This window comes from Peromyscus leucopus, chromosome 12, assembly GCF_004664715.2.
Source record: "Peromyscus leucopus breed LL Stock chromosome 12, UCI_PerLeu_2.1, whole genome shotgun sequence".
NCBI classification, from domain to species: domain Eukaryota; kingdom Metazoa; phylum Chordata; class Mammalia; order Rodentia; family Cricetidae; genus Peromyscus; species Peromyscus leucopus.
The window spans coordinates 60,560,788-60,584,305 of NC_051073.1; the positions used below are offsets into that span (position 1 = coordinate 60,560,788).

At 51.1% G+C, this 23,518-nt stretch overlaps 1 protein-coding gene across 1 annotated transcript in view; it reads right to left on the reverse strand.

The window, feature by feature from the left end:
* Adcy5 (adenylate cyclase 5) overlaps positions 1-23,518 on the reverse strand; it is a 148,776-nt gene that overhangs the window by 55,392 nt on the left and 69,866 nt on the right. The window contains 1 exon segment of the mRNA XM_028886323.2: positions 120-269. Coding sequence (XP_028742156.1) covers positions 120-269 — 150 coding nt within the window.

Sequence of the window (23,518 nt, forward strand, 5' to 3'; positions counted from 1 at the left end):
AGGAGGGGCTGGGCAGAGTGATGAGCATACGCCTTGGGGAACAGGCAGCGAACTAGCCAGCTGCTCCTCGGCAGCAGGCCTTGGCTGGCATCCAGGCTTCCTGGCTGTGCCTCACTCACCTGTTGCTGGTTCTCCCGCTGTGAGTGGAGCCGAGCCTGGATACACTCCCGGGTCTCCTGGAAGGCCTGTCTCTGGGAGACCTCAGCTGGGTAGTGAGTGCAGACCCCCACAATGTTGGTGCAGGAGAAGATGAGGACATTGGAGACAAGCTGCGGAGGAGAAGAGAAGCACAAGGTCCTCAAGAACAGAGCAAGCATGGACACTGGAGCCCCGCCTGACCCTAGTCCTCCAGACCCCGAAGTACAGAGTCCCCAGTCCAAATCTTAGCAAATTCACACCTAGCTACTAGCCAACAAATGCCAGTGTAGGTAACACCTGACTAGAAGAAGTCAAACTTAATCATTTAGATTTTCTAATGTCCCCAAAGACCTAAGCTTGGCTGACCTGTGATAGAGGCACAGAACCTAAGAACACGGAGTCCCTGAATAATCAGACCAAATATACCAGAGACATCACAAATAAAAAGAACTGCTGATTTAGAGCCGAGAGGTACCACCAGGAAGGATCCCAAAAGGTGATGGGACTTCATTTCTAAAGGGGTCCCTTCCCAAAGAGGCCCTGACTTATTTATTCTAAAAATGGGCTCCCATGAGTCCAGGCTACACCAGCCACAGGACCATGATAGCCACTCTGGGATGAAGTCTGCCCAGCGGGGTTGAGAGGAAGCTCAATTCTTTCCTCTCCAGGTTCCTGACAGCTCCATACTCCAGCATCTGCCCTCTGCCTACTCCTCATGGCTCCCTGCTCCATGCTGACTGAGATGTGTGTGGAAAAGCATTTTCGCTCTGCTGCTCAGCAGCAGTAAGGCTAAGCTTTTTTTTTTTTTAAGTACTTACTGAAAGGCTAAGGTAAAACAAAATGATATAACAGACCCCTCAAAGGCAAGGGGATGTCACCCAATGAGCCCCACGAGTTGAGGTTCTTCAGAATGGACCTTGGCAAGCAAAGCTCTGTGGATATGAACATGCTGGACCTGGTCCTACCCTTGTCCCGAAATTCAAAAAGCCAGGAGAGATCTTAGGCCTGTAGACTGTGGGGGCTTTGAGCTCCACTCTAGACCCACCCCTTAGCTGGTCAATCTCAACGTCAGAGCACTAACTTCAGGCCCTCATCTTGCACTGGGGCCTTCTGGCCTCTGAGGAACCTGCACTGGTCGCCAATTCAGAGTAAGGAAGGTGTTTGTTCATATAAATCTCAAAGAGCCCTTCTTGGGGATCTCCCCCACCCAGAAAGGGTGTAACACATGATTAATGGGTGTGACACATGATTCCCACAGTCCTCTGGGGCTTCCACTGTATCTGTTCTTGACTCAGATCTACGCCCTACACGAAGGCTTCCCCGCCATACTCTGAGGTTGTGTTGAGCCCCACATCCTCTCCAGCCACGTGAAGGTCCAGGAGCCAGACGAACTCATGCTGGCGATGGTGCCATCTGTCTCCAGAGATGTCCCAGAGAGTCTCTGCCCTGCTCCACAAAGGGAATTTATCTGTCTCGTTTTCAGTCTGGCTTCCCCCTAGTCAAAGATGGCTCTGAACTCCATGGCAGGAGCAGGCTCAGGTGATCAGTGATCCCAACTTCATTGGCCAATGTTACTGTTACCAACTCCTATCCAAATCCTTCCAACCCCTGAATTCTGACATTTTATGTAAAGACCTGATACCGGAAATCTATTTATGACAAGGGAAGAAAACCTGCTCCATGGCAACCAACAAGCCACCTAAAGAATGTCACATACGGGATGATCAATTTCCCTTAAAACGCCTACTGCAGTGGTATGGGGAGGTGACTGGATCATCAGGGTAGATTCCTCATGAACAGGCTTAACACTTTGAGGGGAAGAGATCTTTGCTTGCTCCCTCGCCTCTGCTCCCCACCATGTGAAGATATGAGAACTCCAAAGAAGAGCTCACCAGAACCCCAAAGAGGATGCTCACCAGAACCCCAAAGAGGATGCTCACCGGAACCCCAAAGAGGATGCTCACCAGAACCCCAAAGAGGATGCTCACCAGAACCCCAAAGAGGATGCTCACCAGAACCCCAAAGAGGATGCTCACCAGAACCCCAAAGAAGAGCTCACCAGAACCCAAAGAGGATGCTCACCAGAACCCAAAGAGGATGCCACCAGAACCCCAAAGAGGATGCTCACCAGAACCCCAAAGAGGACGCTCACCAGAACCCCAAAGAGGACGCTCACCAGAACCCCAAAGAGGACGCTCACCAGAACCCCAAAGAAGACGCTCACCAGAACCCCAAAGAGGACGCTCACCAGAACCCCAAAGAGGATGCTCGCCAGAACCCCAAAGAGGATGCGCACCAGAACCCCAAAGAGGACGCGCACCAGAACCCAGCCATGCCAGCACTTTAATCTCAAGACTCTGAGTCTCCAGAATTAGAGAAACAAATTTCTTATGTTGACAAGCTACCCGGCCTATGGTATTCTTAGCAACTCAGACCATCTAAGACAGGTAAGTAGATGGGTGATAGAACCCGAAGGAGAGCCAGCAATATAAAGCAGAAACGAATGCACATCAAGCAAAAAAGTAGAGGTGAGTGCTTCAGTGGAGGCGTGATGGGGAGGCCTCTGGGCAGGTCCGGGTGTGCTGGGCATTGAGAGACAGGTAAGCAAGACCATGACAAGTGCATGGGCCTTGAATAAATAACTCAGATTCCCCAGAAATCCAGAAAGAAAATATGGAGCTTAGGCTGAGCAAGCCAGACATCATCTTTATACAGTGGGAACCATTAAAGACTGTTGAACCAAAATGCAGGATGAGCAAGCACATGGCTTCCAAGACTCAGAAGGGCAAACACACAGGGAACAGAAGACAAGATACTGCCACACAAGCCAGAATAGGAGAGAACAAAGACCAGGCTGAGGCTGGGGCCAGGCAAGGCAGAGCTGATACAGAAGAACCCTATGACAGGAAAGGAGTAAGTTGAGGAAGAAACAGACTGTGGCCTTCAGTATAATCAGCACAGTGACCAGGAGCCAAGACCCTAAGAGCAGGCCACTGCTCCCTTCCAAGGTACAGGGTCCTAAGTGGGGCAGCATCACCCCCATCCCCAGCCAAGGCTCAGGGAACATCACGGAAGAAGGGGTGGAAAGAATGTAAGACCCAGAAGATGGAGAGGGCTGCTGTGACATCTGTCTTCTGGACATGACATGGCCATTGTTAGCAGCTACTGCCACCTGCATCAGCTCATGCCAGACAGTAATTACAGCATGGATGCAGAGGAGCACACATGTGCACAAACACAGGACTGTCAAAGACTAAATAATACACATTTTTGAGACAATATGAAGTAGTTTGGGTTTTTGTTTGTTTTTTCAAGACAGGGTTTCTCTGTGTAGCTTTTTCTCTGGAGCTTACTCTGTAACCCAGGTTGGTCTTGAACTCACAGAGATCTGCCTGCCTCTGCCTCCTGAGTGCTGGGATTAAAGGCGTGCGCCACCACCACCCAGCTGAAGTCATTTGGACGAGAGATGTCTTTCATAGGCTCAGGGATTTAAACTCTGGTATCCAACCGGTGGCACTGTTTTGGGGCGGTGGCCCAGCCTTGCTCGAGGAAGGATATTACTGGCGCTGAGAGCTGAGAACAGTCATGGCCTACTTCAGCTTGCTTTCTGCTTCATGTCTTTGGGTGAAGATGTGATATCCAAATTCCTGTTCCTGCTGTCATGCCTATTGCTTGTTCCCATGCCTCCCCTTGCCTTGACTCTGCCACGATGGAGCTGTCCCTTTGGAACCATAAGCTAAAATAAACTCTCCCGTAAATTGCTACTGGTCATAATCTCTCTATGTAACCCTGACTGACTTGGCACTCACTCTGTAGACCAGCTGGACCCCAAAGCATAGACATCTGCCTGCCTCTGCCTCCCAAGTGCTGAGATTAAAGGCATGCACAACGACATAAAATTATCTTTAAAAATCAAAAAAATATATATTCATGGCCTTGTACTTGGCAACAATTCCTTAGATGTTGCATCAAAAATGCAAAAGACCAAAGACAAAGACAAAAATGGATTTTATTAAAATTAAATTAAGAACATCTTCTCTCCAAAAGGTTATGCAAATGAAAGAAGCCACCGAATGGGAAAAAAAAATATTTGCAAATGATAGATTTGATTAAACTCAAAATCTATAAAGAACTCGCAAAACTCAAACACTGAGTAAGCAAATAGCTTACTCTTTAAAAGAGAGAAAAAAAAATACTGACTAGATGGTTTGTCCAAGGGGGCAGAAGCGGGGACCTGCAAGGTCCTCTACGCACGTTAGTGGCCATTAGGGAAATGCCAACTTAAAAGCGCTGAGCCACTGCCGTGTACCATCAGGATGGGTAAAGGTGCAGTGAGTTTACAGTGGAAAGAAAAGAATGCAGTGCCGCACCAAAGACAAAGATGCCAGATGTTGGGAAGCATCTGGCCCTTCCGGAAACAGTCCTGCAACGCTGGGTAAGGTTAGACGGACACTCGCCGTGTGACCCAGACACCCCCCTCCTGGGTGTTCATTCAAATGAGAGGAGAAGTCACATGACACAGAGAATCTGCCCTGGACTGATCACACACACCAACTCAGCTGGAGAGAGGAACAAACCATTGCGATGCCCAATATGGATCCACCCAAATACGCTATGCTGAAAGGAAAGAGGCAGATGCCCAAGCATGTGGGCAGCCCGATTCCATAGATATGGCCTTCTGGGAAAAAAGCATCGCCACAGCGACTATAAACAGGTGCATGTTTAGATGGGCAGAGGCAGAGGCAGGGCTGAATATTTACATGAGGCAGGGGCAGGGCTGAATGCTCACGAGGGGCAGGGGTGGGGTTGAATACTTTGGGACAGCAGGGGGAAATCATTTGGGGTGATGGAACTGTTCCGTATCTTGGCTGTGTTGGCGCACATTTTTCTATACATATCTGTTACCTTGGTTTAAAAAAAAAAAAAAAAAGCACTGAGTCAGCGTTCTGTGAGAAAGAGTATGAAGGACTGCCCTGACAGAGAAAGAGTAGGTTTTTCTCTTTCTGTGGCCAGAAAGAGAGGTCAAAGTGGGTTTGAGACATGACTCCAAGGTAATTATCAGCAGGGTGCAGCTCTAGCCCATGGGTCCTAATCCCCGGGTCTCAATCCTCAAGTCTCTACCGCTGTATTCTAGCCTTCCCGCGGTCCAGAGGCCAATGGCAGCCGTCGGCACAAATCCAGGGAAAGCAGCGGCAGTAACCCAATAGGGTCCGAACGGCTTTGCTAAGCGCTGCGCCTCACTGCTCATCTCTCGTTCACGAAACACACACTAGCCAGGACCAAGATTGGGGTGCTGGGGTTTCAGAGTCAGGGGTCATATCCAGGGGGACCAGCCAACAGAACTAAGAGGGACAGAGTATAAACTCGCCTCACTCACTCCCCTCTCTCACTGTCCACTGCAAAGCAGGCCATCTGTGTACACCAGGTCTTCTCCGGTGCTGGACCCTCTCTGCGGGTGTTCTGCTTGGGTCCAGCCAGAGACGAGGCACCAGTCAGACATCCTGGAGTTCTGCTCACAGACACCTGGGAAACCTAGTGTACACATGACACTTTGGACACAAGGACGGTTCATGCAAATGCCGCCTGGCTCCGATCCACTGACAGAGTGGTCATGTCTGGTGAGGAGCCTCTTGTGGCGTCGCCATGGAGGCAAACAAACTAAGCGCAAGGTCAGGGTCTGTCTTCTATAAAAGGCTTAATTAGTAAATGATCTCAAGTGTACGGTGGCATAAAGACTGCTGAGACTTTGAAATGACAGGGCTGTGAGTCGTCTCCACGCTGACTTCAAGGGACATATTTCAACTACAGGGCAAGCATGTTACATGCCTGTGTATGTGTGCATGTGTGTGCACACAAGACCCTCGCATGCATTATACCACATGGAGTTAGGGGGTCCTAACAGAGTAGCAAAATCTCAGCCTGGCAGCTGCTTTTCCACACTAGCTTTACAGCTGGTGAGGGTGGACACAGCTCAGGGGTGTCCTAGGACCGACCTAGGACCACACCAGCAAGATCCTCACCAGGGCAGGAGACCATTTGGAATTCTGTTCTGTGGGGGAGAGGCCTAGGAATGCGTATTAGTTCCCAAACATCCGCACTTCTGAAACCCCATATCTGGCTGCCCACGGGCTGCGGGTTTGATTTAGGCCATGCTGTGGATTCCATGACTGGGTTTGTGCGGTGTCAGTTTGGCAGGAGACTGAAAGAAACCCCAGCAGCCGGTCTCAGACAGTGCCATCTGTACTGGGGCCCTGTGTAAGGGACCCCCTTCTCAGCACCACTGCAGAATGTGTAAGGCCCCCGTACAAGGAGGAATCAGCAGGCAGAGGCAGAATGGAAGGAAATGGGGAAACAGGCTAGAGAAGACCCTGGAAGGTTTTCTCTTTAACCTGGCTCCTGTTTCCAAGACTCAGCTTGCTGTCTGCAATGTGGTTAATGTACTTAATGTATTGAGGAGGTAGTGGAGGTGGAGGTGGAGGTGGAGGTGGTGGTGGTGGTAGAGGTTGTGGAGGTGGTGGTGGAGGTGGAGGTCGTGGTGGTGGTGGTGGTGGTGGGTGGTGGTGGTGGTAGAGGTGGTAGAGGTGGTGGTGGTGGTGGTGGTGGTGGTGGTGGTGGTGGTGGAGGTGGTGGTGGTGGTAGAGGTGGTGGTAGTGGTAGAGGTGGTGGTGGTGGTGGAGGAGGTGGTGGAGGTGGCAGTGGTGGTAGAGGTGGTGGTGGTGGTAGAGGTGGTGGTGGAGGAGGAGGTGGTGGCGGAGGTGGCAGTGGTGGTAGAGGTGGTGGTGGTGGTGGTGGAGGTGGTGGTAGAGGTGGTGGTGGAGGAGGAGGTGGTGGTGGAGGTGGAGGTGGTGGTGGAGGTGGAGGAGGTGGAGGTGGTAGAGGTGGAGGTGGTGGAGGTGGTGGAGGTGGTGGAGGTGGTGGAGGTGGTGGAGGTGGTGGAGGTGGTGGTGGTGGAGGTGGTGGAGGTGGAGGTGGAGGTGGTGGAGGTGGAGGTGGAGGTGGAGGTGGAGGTGGTGGTGGAGGTGGTGGTGGTGGAGGTGGTGGTGGTGGAGGTGGTGGTGGTGGAGGTGGTGGAGGTGGTGGAGGTGGTGGTGGTGGAGGTGGTGGTGGTGGTGGTGGTGGTGGTGGAGGTGGAGGTGAAGGTGGTGGAGGTGGAGGTGGAGGTGGTGGTGGTGGTGATCAGAATTCCCCACTGACCCAAACTTCACCATTTGGCAGTGTGAGCCCGAAGACAGGGCACTCTGTTATCTGGACTTCAGCCAGTGCTTCTGAGTCTAAATAATCTTTAGTAATAGGTAGATCTCATGCAATGTAAGGTTCATTGTTTTTCTGAAATTTAAATCGAGCCGAGTGACCCAGGTTTCCCCTGGCAATCCTGCCAGACAGTTTCCTAGCCACACCTGTCCGCTCCCAGCTATGGCGGCTGCCATCTGTCCCGCACACCCCAGCACTCAGCCCAACCATCACCTCACGTGGACCCTGCCTCTGGTGCAGTGACAGCTGCAGACACAGCGGCAGCCTACCAGTGTCTTCTCGGCACACTGTGGTCTGAAGTGTGTCTCCCGCCCGCCCCCACCCACCCACCCCCCACACACAGAGCGCAAGCAAAGATGCCCTTTGCCGTGCCCAGCCCAGGCCTCCAGAAACGAGGTGACCTCAAGGCCCTGGAACTGATGGACAGGGCTCCTGTTACGGGGAGGGAGGGGGCCCCCTCCCAGAGGTGCGTCCTCCCCCCTCTTCCTCCAGAGTTACCACTCCTTCCTGTCACCAGCCGTTCCCAGTTTACAAACACACGAAGCTAACAACCACACGAGTTCCAAATAAAAGGAACTGACTGACGAGCCTGCCAAAGCGCCTTCTCCCACACTGGCAATCCTTTGTCCCACACAGTGGTACTGGGAAGCTCGGGGGACTGCGGCAGAATCCCATTAAGATTTAAAATCAAATAAAAGAAGGAAAGATCATCTTAAATGATAGACTCTTAGAAAACCTGTCTGCAAGGTTCCTTGTACACGGTACCATGTTCAGTCAGGTCCTCAATGCCTTTTAAGAATATTAAGGTATTTTTAGAATTTTTAAAATACACCTCCCCTTGCAAAGAATAAAGATTTTGTTGTTGATGATGATGGCAGCTGTGTTTGTTTTTGAGGCAGGGGCTTACTATGAATCGTTGGCTGGCCTTGAACTCAGAAAGGTCCACTTGCCTCTGCCCCCTAAGTACCGGGATTAAAGTCACGTGCCACCACTCCCTGCCAAAGCCACATCACCTGTGCCCGGGGGCTTTTGCAGTGAGCTCTTTTAATGTGCAGGCACACAAGTGGCTAGCTGTGTCCGGAGGGCTCTGGACCGAGGAGCAAGCCGACCTCTGCCAGCCCCTTCCTCTCTCCACCCCAGCCAGCATGCTAGCATCCTGATACTCTGGGATTGTCACTCCAATGTGTTAGCTCAACAATCCCCCCTCCCCAAACCGACATATCTCCTGAGGGGCTTCCAGCCTCTCTGCGCAAAAACCCTTGAAGGACACTCAGGACTCCCCACAAACTATCAGCTGGAACCCCGGCTCCTGCATTGCCATTAACACCCAGCATGCCTCATCGTGGACCAAGTTCCTGTCTCATCACCAGCCATATTTCACTTAACTCACTGTCTCTGGGAAACGCCGTCCATAACATGATTCTCAAAGTACAGTATGTGTTGATGTAACTGTAATGCGACTAAAATCAAAGCATGGATTACTGACAGGTTAGTCATTAACATCTGCTTAATCCATTTCAGGAAGTCCGGAAGCATAGCTCACAAGCTTGTGCAGGGTCCATCCGGAATCTTGTAAAAATGTTAGGGGAAAAAAGAGCTGGAGCAGTGGCCCAGTGGTTAAGAGCACTTGTTGCTCTTCTAGAGGACCCTGGTTTGGTTCCCAGAACCCACATAATGGCTCACAACCATCCACTAACCCCATTCCCGGGGCTCCAGTGCTCTTCTGATCTTCCCCGGCACCAGGCACATATGTGGTATACATACATACATACATACATACATACATACATACATACACTCAGACACACATAAAGATCTAAAATAATTTTTAACTGTTAGGAAAAACAAGATAAATCAGAAGGGGAAGACAGACAGGGCTCATGGAATGACTGTGGACAACAACTTCCAGGCTTAGAAATGCTTTCACATAAATAAACACTTTCACATAAACACACCCCCTGGAATCCCATAAGACAAACCAGCCACACGCCATCACCTCCATCCGCCAATCAGGAAGACAGAGGCTCTGCCTGAGGTTACAGACCGAGGCAGTGGCAGAGCCGAGCTCACAATTCATCACTCCACGCTCGGAGCTAGTCCCACGCCACTTACACTAAGCCTCTATTTATCCCAATTTAATTTAGGGCCAGTTTTGTTTTATTCTATTTAATAAAGAACACTCAACTTTCCTTCAACCTGCCGGAGGTGCCCCAGGCCTTCTTCACAGACCCTGGTCACATAAAGAACTACTGATTAGGTAGGGTCTACTCCCAGCCACTGCCAGATTGGATGAGCATCCTTGGGGGCCCGGCTACCACTTCACTCGCCAGGGCACTCGCTGCTGTGAATGAGAATAGCCATCTCTACCTAATGAGGCCAAGCCTCACTCTACCTGAGCGGCTCTTAGTTATCACTGTTGTGGAGACAGAACCCAGTTACCATAGAGTCCTCAAAGAGGACAATTCAGGTCGTCAGTGTATTCACAGAACATCTGCAACCTTCCTCCCTGAAACCCTGCACCCATTAGAATACTATTTCCCATACCCAGCTCCAGCCAGCACCTCATCTGCCTGTCTCTACCAGTTTGCCTATTATGGCCTTGTCAAATCCACAGTATCAGATGAGCTAGGTGGCCTCCATACCCAACGAATCTCACTTAGCATGGTATTTTCATAATTCACCTAGTGTTATAACAAGTATCAGTACTTTGGTTCTTAGGATGGCTAAGCAACAGACTCATGGATTGACTACACGTCATCATCTACCATCAGTTAGGGACGTGTGGGCGGCAACCACTCTTGATATGATGAACAAAACTGAAATGGCCAACTTTCATATGCAAGTCCTTGCATGGAGGTATGTTCTCAGTTCTCCTGGATACACACTTAAGTTGTATGGTAATGGCATTTAAGTTTTCAGGACCCAGTTGCCTCATTTTGCATTTCCCACCTGCAGTGTACGAGAGCTCCACTCATTCTTCTCGCCAGTTTCCCCAGCCCTTGTTCATTGTTTGGTCGTTAGGTGTTTTGTTTTTGTTTTGTTTTTTATGACAGTCACATTAGTGAGAAAGACGCCTTATCTCACTGTGGTTTTGAGTCCCTCAAATTTGTAAAGCAAATAGTGATAACAAGCAGGACCATTTATTCTGTGCCCTACACTGCTGTCCAGTTTTTGTTTTTATCTCTAGCAAATTGTTCCTGGGAACACCACAGGCTTTGTGTATGGATCTCATAAAAAAAAAATGGCGGCTTCCATATAACCACATGCATATGAGCAGAACAGCCTTGTAATCAACTCATCCAATATTGATCAGGTTCCCTGAGATGAACACTGAGCAGAGTCCCCTAGCCATCCAGCCCCCACCTTGCAGGACCCCAAAGCTGGTAAGTTACTGGCACTCGAGTGGCGGAGAGGACTTTGTGTCAACGGCTTTCTGCTTTTCAGTGTCCACCAGCAAGCTAAATCTCCAAGCCTTCATTCATGTGTCAGGGGAATCAAGGGAGACAATAGCCTAATATGTGAAGAGTTTTACAGATCCACCAGAAAGAGTTTAGGGTTTAACAGAGTATCAGCAACATGGGCGATAAGCTCTTCCAAGTGAAAAATGGCAGTGGTGGCACACCCCTTTAGTCCCAGCACTCAGGAGGCAGAGGTAGGTAGATCTCTATGAGTTCAAGGCCAGCCTGGTCTACAGAGTGAGTTCTAGGACAGCCAGGGCTACAAAGAGAAACCCTGTCTCAAAAGACAAACAAACAACAACAACAAAAAAAAAGAAAGAAAGAAAAGAAAAAGAAAAAATAATATAAAAGTGTGAAATCTTGTAACATTTCACCTATAAAAAAAGAAAGTTTGGTTTTTCCTTTTCATGATAGTATTAATAAGAATACAATGGAACGGGCCTCCATAAGTGCCCTCCACATTAAAAAAAAACTTAGCAGTGGGGGCACAAACTAGTAAAAGCTTTCTGGAAAGCAGTTTGGTGAAGAACACACAAAGAAACCTTAAAAATGTTCAAGGTCTTTGTCCCAGTCCGAGTCCTGGACTGCTTTCAATCCAGAGAAGACTGTCAAGGTTGAATAAATCACAATACAATAGTGTGGAATGCCTCAGTCTTAGGTTGTCTCATTGGAAGGAAATTTAGCATTTTATAGATGATTTTCCCAAATATAGTATCAACTGAGGGAAAAGAGAGTACGGAATTATACAGTGTGGACACCAGTTTTTCAAAAGTATATACTTAAAATATTAACACTAGTAAAATGCCTCTGATGGCTGGATTATAAGTTTTCCATCATGTGTTGTTCATTAAGGAGACTATGATGTATATGCAGGAAGTAGGGGAGAGTTCTTGCTCTTTAGGATGAACGAGGCCAGCTGGAGCAAACATCTCTTCCAGGGGCCGAAATGAGATGAGAACTCAGATGCTCACAAAGCCAGGCAGAACACACTCTTAGAGGGGAGCGGATAAACAGACCAGACCAGAGAGTCCCAGCTGAGCGGAGGCCACGAGGAAGGCTTCACGGAGGAGCACTGAAGGACGGGACTCCGCGGCAGAGCCTCAGAGCGAGGGGTGAAACAGAGAGCACATCGAGGCTGCACAGAGGATGCCAGGGAGCCCACGGGAGCAGGAACAGAGGAAGCAAGATGCCTGACCGGCGACACGGTAGACACCAGAGAACCACTGGTTAACCCTAGATCACCAGCGACAGTCCATGGCAGGATAAGAAGCTGGCACATGATGCTGAAGTAGTAAGGAGTTCTGTGGGCTCCATTTCAAACTCTGTGTGTGTGTGTGTGTGTGTGTGTGTGTGTGTGTGTGTGTGTGTATACACTGAATTTTCAAAGTATAAAATGGATGTTAATGATAGAAAATTTCAAAGCCATAGGAAAATCAGTTATCACCCCCAAACAGCCAGTATTAACATTTCCTTTCGTTCTCTTTCCTTGCTTTCTGTTTTGCTTTCACGAGGCTGTGATTTGACTGTGGACATCGTCCCGCCCCCCCCCCCTTCGCCCCCGCTTTCCTCACTTAACATTACAGCAGAAGCATGCTCCCCTAGGATCCCAACTTTGACTGTTGCCCACGTTCACGGGGCAGTGTGACCCGAGCTGCATTTCAGGGAGAGAAATTGGACTGAGGAGAGGAGGAAGGTGCTCAAGGCAGAGAGGCCAAACCAAGCTAAAGAAATGCACAGGCTAGGGATGCAGCCCAGGTGGCGGAGCGCTTGCCGAGCATTTAGTGAGCCCTGGGTTGAATACCCAGCACTACATAAACTGGGCGCAGTGACTCATGCCTGTAATCCCAGCACCCAGTAGTGGAGGGTGGATGAGCAGAAGCTAAGAGTCATCTTTGACTAACTATGGTGAGTTTACTATCAGAGGGGTCTGAGCCAGGAGCTGACCTCCCCGGGAAAGGGGACTTTGGCTTACATCTATTCAGAGAGGGTAGAGTTTAGAAGTAAGGGAAACATGGATTAAATATGTGTTGGTGCTGGAGAGAAGAGTCAGCAGTTAAGAGCACTGGCTGCTCTTCCAGAGAGCCCAGGTTCAAATCCCGGCACCTACATAAAGGCTCCTAACAGTCTATACCTCCAGGTCTAGGGGATCCACTACCTTCTTCTGGCATCCATGGATGTTGAATGCATGTGATGCACAGATACCACATGCATGCAAAACACACCCATACACATGAAATAAAAGTAAATAAACCTTAAAGGGAGGGAAAGGTCAGGCATAATAGAAGAAATTCAACAGAGGGAGGGGAGCCAGAATCAGGAGCTGTGGAAGATGGTGACCTCTGTGCCCACAGTTGACCTCACAGAGAGATCAGGTACAGGAGAGGGCAGCCTCCCAGGGACTTGGCAGAGGGTACGAGGTGCTTGGCAGCCTAGGGACTAAGAATGGACAGCTGAAGGGAAACAGCATGGGGTCTGGGGTGGAGAGAGGGAAGGAGGGTTAAGTGGACAGTGGGGCAGACCCCCCATGGGGCCATGATGCCCCCCACAGTAGCCACTAGCCACGTGGAGCCAGGAGCACCTAAAATTATTTGTACCTCTGGGCATTTCCTTTTTACTTCTTTAGCGGATGGGAAAGCTACCATTGTGCATGTGGCTCTCCTTATGTTCTTGTTGGACAGTATTGTTATTGAATACAGAGAAAACTGGGTGGGGGCGCAGAGCATAAACTGACTGGCAGATCAGCACCCCAGTCACAGCAACTGGTGGCCCACTGCCAGGATCCAGAGAGACCTGCCTCCCTCCATCCCTGGGGATCAGTTCCCAAAGGCCCAGATTCACCTGTCTGGTTCTGAGCTGGCGTCAGAGGGTAGTGTTGAGGGCAGACTCCCTTTGCAGCTTTCAGAGCAAGAGGTAGCAGAAAGGGGAAGGGGCGGCTAGGGCCTGAAGATTAAGGGTAGACCCCAGGTATCAAGTGGGGGCATGGGCAGAAGCCTCCAGGGTTATCTAGATGAGTTACCAAGCTAGAAATCAACTTCTCTAGCATGCTGAAGAAGAAAAAAAATGGGAAAGCTTCGGGACATGTCTGAATTTACGTGAAGGCTTCTGGAGGCTGCAATGTCTTGGAGAACTTAGGTCTGAAAACAATGAACACTGTGACTCTGGGCAAGTCCCTTTTCCCCTGTGCATGCAGGAGGGGAAAGAAGCGGAGGACAGCCAAGGTCTCTGGGAAAGTTCACCTGGGCCTCTGACCACCCAGGAAGGGCAATTTGCGGTCTAGCAACATGGTTGTATATTACAGGATCCTCTGAAACCCCTAGGTTCAAGCTGTCTGTGCTCTATCCCCTGAAGGCTCACCCGTGTACCACTGAATCGCAGCACACTGCCACAGCCCACACCCACCTGGCCCATCCTGGCTGTGTGGGGGAATCCCAGAGGAAACCAGAGTCCTTCAGAATGGATGCCAAGCCAAGACTCCACCTCGCCACCCCTGAAGCTGTGGGAATCACGAGTATGGGGCAGCGTAGAAAAGCAAATACATTCCCACATTAAAGACAGGCGTTGGGGGTATGTGTGTGAATAAGAGGCTCACTGGGTGCTGGACAGGCTGCCCAGTGGCCTCGCCCACCCACAAATGACTTCTGCAGCTCCCTGACCTCTGGCGCGAGGAAGAGTTTGCTCTGTGGCCTGGCAAGAAGGCTTGTGGGCTAGAAGTTTATTTATAATCCAAGTGCAATAAAGTTTCTCTCTTCCAAAAATCTCAACTTGGAGAACAATTATCCTCTCCCAGCCTCGGCTTCCTCCTCCTGATTCCAAGGAGTCAAACAAGCCCTCATTGTTCTCTGTGAGCAGTGGTGACAGCTGATGGTGATGGGGGGTGGTGTGGGAGGAGGGAAAGGGTTCAGGGGAGGGGAGCCCCACCTAAACACCTAGTTCCTGCCTCTACCCCACAGGTGAAGGGCAGCCTTTCCAAGCTTTCTCATCCAGCCCTAACTTGTCACCCACCCCCAGCCAGCTTCACCTCCTTCCCATAGTCCTCGTCTCCAGGCTCCATTTGAGACGGCAACATTGGTTTTCTCACACAGCTCAAGCTGGCTCCCACAAATATATTATGTAGCAAAGAATGACTCTGAATTCCTGATCCCCCCTGCCTCCACCTCCAAGGGTGGGATTACAGGCATGCATCATTACACCCGGGTTGTGGGACGGTGTATGTGGGTACTAGAGATCCAACCCAGGGCCTCCTGAATTCTAGATAAGAAGATAAGGAGTCTACCAACTGAACTACATGCCCAGCCAAGGCCAGTGAAATTTGGGAAGGCTTAAAAAAAAAAATCACGCCAGGCGGTGGTGGCGCACGCCTTTAATCCCAGCACTCGGGAGGCAGAGCCAGGCGGATCTCTGTGAGTTCAAGGCCAGCCTGGGCTACCAAGTGAGCTCCAGGAAAGGAGCAAAGCTACGCAGAGAAATCCTGTCTCGAAAAACCAAAAAAAAAAAAAAAAAAAAAAATCACTAAAGAGAAAGTGAAACTTCCAGCCAGCCAATCACCCTCCCAACCTCAAACTGAGGAGAAACTGAGGACAGTCTCTGTGTGTGGCAGCCAGCAGTGAGGACTGACCTATATACAGCCTACTGCCTTATGGCCCAGGACACAGGGGCGCCCGAGGTTTCTCATAGAAGCCTGTCTTCCAGCTCTGTCCGGTACTTCAGCCGGGAATTAGGGGGTCAGGGAAATGAGACACAATGGAGGGAATGCTACACTGAGAGCCAGGACACCCCAAAGTCCAGCCGTCGACTGGAAATCCCAATGCTTTCATCTCTATGATAGTGCTAATGATACCCGATAACAAGACAGTGTTGCAAGGATGTCACGGGCACAAAAGACGTCACGGGTGCAAAGCACCAGGGGTTGCGGCTAGCAATGCTAATGCTACTAGTGACTGACCCAATGGGAAGCGGACGAAGATTCCACAAGGGCTGGCTTAGCTTCCTGTGCTAACCTATCATGTCCCCATCTTTCAGAACAGCGGCAGATACATAGCAGGCCCCAGCAAACAGTTATCTGCTAAGCAAATCAGGGAAAAAGAAACGGAAGGCTAAGGGACCCCCTCCAGAGCCTCACATAGTCCAGCTTACCCAGGAAGAAAGTCCCGGACCTCCAGCCACTGTTACCTGACCCTGATCGTGACATGGGGGGGGGCAGAGGGGTTACAGGTCCTGTAACCCCACCTGTGGGAATGCCCAGATTAGCTGTGTCAGAGCTAAGCAAACGTTGGTCAGATGAGCATAGTAGGGCCATTAAGGACCGGAGAAGACATCTTCAGAGAGATGAGCCATGAGACCCGTATGTGTGTCCCTTGAGTGGGAGGACAGCTCTGCAGGCTTGGCAACTGGGAGTCTGGACTATGGCATTGGCGCAACCCTTGCCAGCTGGACTAGCCTGCAGGGGAAATGGGACAATGTGGGAATGAGGCTTGTGGAAGGGATCTGGATTACAGACTCTCAGTCATCCCCTCATCCCCTCATCCCTTCGTCTGGCTTGGCCAGATCCTCAGCTCTCGGGGTCCCAGGAGGTTCCTTCTTATATAAAGCAGGAAGAACACAGCACATGGTTCTCAGCTGTTCCCCGAGGACACCGACATCCCGGGCCCGTGGGACTCCTCATCGTCATGATTCAGCCTCTCCAAGCAAACCCACAGGCTCTGCCCTGTCCCTGGCAGCTGCGTTGCCAACGGGGGCACGAAGGTGAACAGGCCTGGTGCTCAGGCTACCAGCAGCACTCCTGGTCCGATACTTGGGGGCATGAGGAATCCGACTCCCAGGAGGCCAATGGGCTCCTGGCCTGGGAACAGAGGGCTGAGCTGTTAAAGCCCACCATTCTTGATGGAAACCTGGAAAAAGCGGGCCGGGGCAAGAGTGTGGCTAACATTCACCCATGTTCATTGCCCATCCTTCATGTTCCCTCCCCCCCCCACCCCAGAAGCCCATCCTCAAGAACCCTGGAGGTCTAGTTCGTGGACTATAATCACGCCGCCCCTTCTTTGGGTAGATAATTTAGAGCCTTCCTGTTTAAAAATAATAAACCGTTCAAAGGCTGTGACAGAGAAGGGTAGTTGTCCAACTAAATTTATTGTCCCTTCTTTCCAAAACAGTACACACTTGCCAGGCGTGACTCAGCGAGACGAAGACACTGCCTAGCCTGCCTGGCAGCTGGGTGTGGCCACGTGACGGTGTTCAGGCAGGGGTGTGAATGGAAGTGGCACACGTGAGGCTTCCACGTCATCCTCGCTCTCTCCACCTTCACACCAGCCCCACCCGGCCGCCTGGCAACCCCCAGGGCCATTTTCGTCTAGGCTGGGACACGGAGAGCCTCCAGCTCAGCTTTGACCAGAGGGATCAGGACAATGGCCCCGAGGTGACGGCGCGGCAGCCCGTGAAGGCTGGAGTCCTCCCAACCTGGACCAGTCCAGTCGCTCCAGGATGATCGCCCAGAGATGGGAAGCCCGTCTTCTGAAAGCCGGGCGACTGTGACAGTAGCCTAGCCTTGCCCCTCACTGGCAAGCTGCAGTGAGGTTTCCAGAACTGAGTCCTTGAGGTGGCGCCGGCCCCACCCCAGTCCCACCTTGTCTTCCATTTTTTTTTTTTTTTGTCTCCTCCTTTCAGAACACACAAAGCCAGGGAAAAGCAGGCGGGGCTGAGGTGTGAAAAATATGAAAGCCTCTCCAGACGCTGCTGAAGGCTTCTGGGCAGTGGTCCTGATGAGAGCTGGGACTGGGCCCAGACACAAAGCAGACAGGGGCTGGATTCACGAAGGAAGGAGGCACAGTGGCCTAACTCTGCAGCCGGGGAGGAGATGGGGCCCCCGAGGAAAGGGTGCCGGGGCTCTGTGGAATGTCAAGGAGACGAAGTGCCGTGTGAGGAACAAACAGCTTGAGCCTGACAGAATCCAAAGCTCAGGAGCTTCGGCACTTCACGTGACGGTTCGGATCAACTTGGCCTCGAGTTCCTCACCTATAAGACAAGGACAATGCAATCCACTTCTCGGGGACTGCACAGACTCAATAATTCGATCATCTAAAATGTCAGAGAAGCAATTACTCTTCCATTGCCTGTCCAGACTTAGATAAGTGTGAAAGCAAGAAACTGGGAGCCCCCGACTCACACACACATAATGCCAGGCCCCTGGAACCAGGGAGATAAGACCTTTGGTCATTTGCCAACTGTCTTGAGGCATCAGGCTCAAAGCTGGCTACTTCACTGGGGTATGTCCCAGGAAAAGTGACCCATGCCCAGATGTATTCCCTGACCCAAGCTGCATTCTGACCCTGAGTCTCCAGAGACTATGCACAGAGCCTAGCTTTTCTCTCCTGGGCTTGGAGAACTGGGCAAGAGCTTGGATAAACACCTGCTCTGTGCCCCTTGTGGGTGACTCTCTGGGCTAGCTCGTGAGGAATTCCTGAGATAGGGATTACCCACTGTGAAGACAAAGGTCCCCTTTCTTCTGTTCTGTGGCCTCTGGAAGCTCTGGCCTAGGGGTGACAGGACAGCAGCGGAGAGGCTGCATGTCCGTTACTTGAAAGTCAGGGACTAGCAGCCTTTGCCTCAGTTGAAAGCCAAGGCCCAGCCTTCTCTGGAGGCTTTGAGCAAGCACAGGCTAGCCTGGACCAACTCAGAAATCTCTTTCCTAGGCTAACAGACCTTCAGTATTTTCATATAGCCAAGGGCAGAGAAGTACAAGGTAGCTGAGGGTCTCAGCAGGCCTACAAGGGTGTCTGCCCCATACTCTCTCCTCACGGGGCCAAGGGCTGGGTGAGTCTTTAGAAGGCAGGCCCAGCAGAGTCCCTGAGAACTCTGTAAGAAGAGAAGTGGGATGTGGCCTCGCCCATCAAGTCTCCAGGTCTCCTTTTTCCTCCTTCACGTCTACAGTCCAAAAATCTAAAGCAAGCCACTGGATGCTCTGGATGAAGATGCTTTATTCCTCCTGGGTGAAGCCTGTCCCTGATTCGCCTGCACTGACTTCTGTTGGCCATGCAGCAGAGCCTGGGCTCCTTGGCCCTTCGGCCATCTGCTTGCTGATACGATGTTGTCTCTCATCCAAGAGTCTCTGCCTAGCTTCCAGGCTAGCCTAATGTCTCTTCCTACACCTCAGTTTACCCTCACGTGTCCTGGTGGAGAGCTCTGTGACCCAGGAAATCTACCCCAGCCACTCTCCTCCCCTCCACTGAGGTTCTAGAAGTAGCACACACACACAGGAGTGCCCCATGGGGAGATACTAGGGTCTAGGATATGAAATGGACCCTAAACTCCTGTGTTGGAGGTTTGGTAACTAGATTGGCAGTGCTGTTGACAGGTGATTGGATCGTGATGGCACTAACTTCATCCACGGATTAGCTATGGATGAGTTAGTAGCTATGGGTGAGTTAGTAGCTATGGGTGAGTTAGTAGCTAAACAGACTCTTAGGAAGTAGAGCCTGGTCAGGGAAAGCAGGTAACTGGGACATGCTTTTGAAGAGTATATTCTGTCCCCAGCACCTCCCTACCTCTCTCCCTTTTCCTTCCTGGACACCAGCATGTCTTTACTGTGCCTTTCTGCCATGAGTTGCCACTCGGGTCTAAAGGCAAAGAAGCCAGCGAGCTGACCAAGGATTGAAGTTACCAGGAGTCAGGAACTATTTCCTTCCTTGAGTGTTTGTTTCTTTCACAATGTTCCTTCCTTATGTTCGTTTTCCTCAGGTATTTTGTCAGTGATGAAATGTTGACCACCAGAAGCAGAGTAACCATTAGGGGATTCCATCCTAAGTGCCCCCAGGCGAGGAGAAAGCACACGGTCCCTCCTCCATCTAAATTAAAGAACTACAGTCTCCTAGACGTGCTCAGATATGAGTGGAAAGAGCCCTGGCTTCTCGCCACAGCACACTGGGTGTGGCGTCCAAACCCACATCACTTGTCCCTCCGCATGCACATCTTTGGGGGGGGGTGAGAACATGAAGATCTTGAGAGGTCTACAGCTTGCCTGTCACCCTGAGACCACCACTGCCATGTCCCCAGGCCCCACACCCATAGCCAGGGCAGATAAGCCTGCTGAACTAGAGGATGGAATGGAACCATCTGTAGGGTCTGGACCAAGGGAACTGCCATGGAAAAGGAAAGTGGATGGAGGCTTCCCTGATAAATTAGCAACAGCCAGTCTGGAGACCTGTCAACTGGGTGTCCTTAAGGGGGGCCACATGAACGACAATAGGCAGAGTCTGCAAAGCTGCCTTTGAACCTGGATCACCTCAGCCCCAACAACCAGAGGAGAAGACAAAGGGTCTGTGAGTGATGGGCAGTGCCCTTTGTGACCTCCAGTTCTGTCCTGTTTAGTAAAGTCTTCCTCCTCTGGGAACTGTCCTCTACAGGAGGCCAGGCAGGGACCGCCCCTCGTGGAGCCCGCAGCATCTGGAACACAGCAGGTTGGTGCTCAGTGACTGTCTATGGAGCATGAGAAGGGGCACATCGGTATGGGCTGCTTTGTGTCACACACACCAACTGATAGGTACACAAGAAACATAGATTTGTCTGAACTCAGCATGAGCCGAAAATTAAGAGCTGAACCTACTACATACCGTATACTGTCATTCCAAACCACCCAGTGCGTTGAGAAGCTCTCTGCTGGTGGTGTTAAGCTCCTGCCTTCCTCGCTTAGTGCAGCCAACTGGATTGACCCTCCCAGGGGGATAGGGAATGCTCTAGAAGCTATACAAGCTTCATCAAGGCTGTTCCAGAAGCCAGTACGGGATTGGGAGGAGGACGGTCAGGGGCGAAACAAAGTCTCACTTGCTGCAGGGTCTCTCACAAATGCCCACAATTCCCTATCCCCCACCCCCATCCCTGGAGGCGCTACAGATTTGGGGCAAAGGTCTTGGACAGAGGAGTGAACCGGGTCCCAGCTGGGAGCTAGTGCAAGTCACTCAAGTAGGTTGTCCTTGTCCAAGCAAACCCTCTGCAGCACCCAGGGCACTCAGACCATTCCCAGCTCCCATCACCGACACCTGCTGAGCGGCAGAATGTGGCCAAGAGGCCAAGAGACCCCAGGTGGCAGAGAAGCAGGCTGAAGTTATTCCATTTCTACCACAAGGTCTCTCGGAACCTTTAGATAAATCTCTTGACCTTCAGTTCCTATAAATTCAGGGCAAGTCTCGTAGTATTTGGTTTCTATTTTTCTACTGGTCTTGCTGGCCTATTCCTAATATTCCATACTAAGGAAGCCAGTCAGTGGGACTAGCATGGTGGGACATGGCCCTGCCTTCCAAGAACTGATAATTAAGGTAGAAAACACAAGGGTAATGGCACAAGCAGGTCCCAAGGAACCACAGTGGTTCAGGCTGCAATGCCTCTTTGAGTCACAGAAGTCAAGGCATCAAGGAGGAGGTGAAGGTTTTTCCGGGAGCTGAAAAGTATCTGGGTGAGGTAAAAATTTCAGATAAAATCAACTGTCCCCCAAAAGTCAAAAGTGCAGCTGGATCAGAAAAGAGGCCACCAGAGGGGTCCAGAGAGATTGCTCAGGGCTTAGGGCACCTGTTGCTTTCCCAGAGGGCCTGGGTTTGTTTCCCAGCACCGGCAGGATGGCTCACCATGATCTGTGACTACAGTTCCAGGGGATCCAGTGCCATCTTCTGACTTCTGTGGGCACCGGATGACCATACATACGTGCAGGCCAAACACTCATACACATGACATATACGAAACACATCTAAAAATTAAAGTAAGAGGCTACCGCAGTGTGACCGGAGAACAATGGGTAACCAAGCTCTGTCACTCAAATGGTCCAGAAGGTGAACTCCTGTCTGCCAGAATGAGAAGCCAGGCTTGGTCACAGGCAATTAGCAGTCGTTGTGGCCTGGCTGGCAAGGTAAGGAGGAATTCCACAGTGAGAATGACGTCAGCTCTTGTCCACCCACTGCTTCCCATGTGCAGGTAGCCTCATCCGATGGAGACAACACTACAGGCTGGGTGCCATCACAAACCCCGTTTTACAGACAAGGAAGGTGAGTCCCGTGAGGCTGAGGCCACCGAGCCAGGAAGTGGTGGAGTTGGAACTTGAACCCAGGGGCTTGCCGATTTGGAAACCCATGCTCTTAACCACTCAGCTACCCTTCCCCTCCTGTGCCCCCAAGGAGGATCATTTACCCGCCGGTGCAAGGAGAGATGAAGACTGTGTCTGCTAGGAACGGGGTCTGCAGACCATGACTAGGTGCGTGAGAGACGCGGGGCTGCAAAGGAGAGGTGAATCCAAGGATTCTATGAGGGAAATATTGACATGATTCAGAATGGCCTTTCCGCACAAGTCCTGAGAGACCCGAGTGCACAGAGCCTCTTCACAGAGAGGAAGAGCAGAAAAGGGCACAGACCATGGAGGAGGTGATGAACTCAGAGTGACAAGCAGAGAGGGTCCATATCACAGACACCAGAATGTCTTTCCTAGTCGGAAGCTCCCCGCTACTTCGAGTCCTTTCAGGGCCCCATCTTCCGATGACACCCTACTACTAGTCTCTTCCAAGGACAGGTTCTGGGCTGAGGGGAAGTAGATGGGGCCTGCTTAGTGTCTGTCACCGAGTCTATATCTGTCACTGAGTCCAGAGCAGGGACTGATTTATCTTCAGGTCCGTGCATGTAAAAGCGTGCAAGCGTGTGTCAAGAACGCGAAGATATAAACAGCTCTACCTCTGAAAAGGAAGCGCGGTCTCATTTGTCCTCGGGGGACGACAGGCAGAGGGAAACCAGGCACTGAGTTTTCCCAGGTCCTTCAGCCAATAACCTCAGCCAGAGGAACTCTCAGCACGGTAGCTTTCCTGAGGACTCACTGGACCCCAATAGCCATCAGCGCATCACCCCAAGAGCCCAGCCTGTCCTACCATGGGGCTCAACAATTCTGGGAAAGGGACCTCTGCCCTGGCTCCCAGAGCAATCGGGAGATGAAGGGACAGTTAATCCAAAGTCAGATGATACTATTTTATGTCTTCAAAAAGAATGTCTGCACCAAGGGTTTACCCCCAAATGCTTAAGCTGTAAAGAGAAGTCTTCCGTAGACCATTGTCCTGAGGGCCGATTTTATCCTTCAACATTTCCTAGGGATCAACTGTTTGCTATGCATACATGCATGCATGCATTCTTTGATGCAAGACAGAGCAGTTGCATGGCCAGGTAGCAGCCAGGAAGACAGAGCAAAGTGGCCATGAAGACCTCAGTGGCCCTGCAAAGGGATCGGCTTCTTTGTCACCCCATGCTAGCGGACCCATCCTCAAGATTCTTGTGCATTCGGCATGAGGCAGCCTGGCGTGTGGTCCCACAACTCCCTGAGGCCCTCGGAGTGGTGACAGGAGCCATGGCAGTGATAGTGACGTACGTGAGGCTCAAAAGTTCAGTTATTTCATGGCTGTTGTAAGGGCATGCGAGCAGTAGACCAGAAAGCTGCCATCTGCCCGCTTTCCTGGGCAAGAGACCAGGTGGTGGGGTGTGGGGCAGGTTCTAGGTCTTCTTGACAAGTCTGCTGTTTCAGCAGGATGGGAACTCAGGGGGTCCATGCTTTGAGCCCTACAGCACTGATGAACGAGAAGACGCCCACTGAATAGCTGATATAGCACACTTGAGCTAAGATGATACCCGGGTGGCCGCTTAGACCCCAGCTTCTCAAG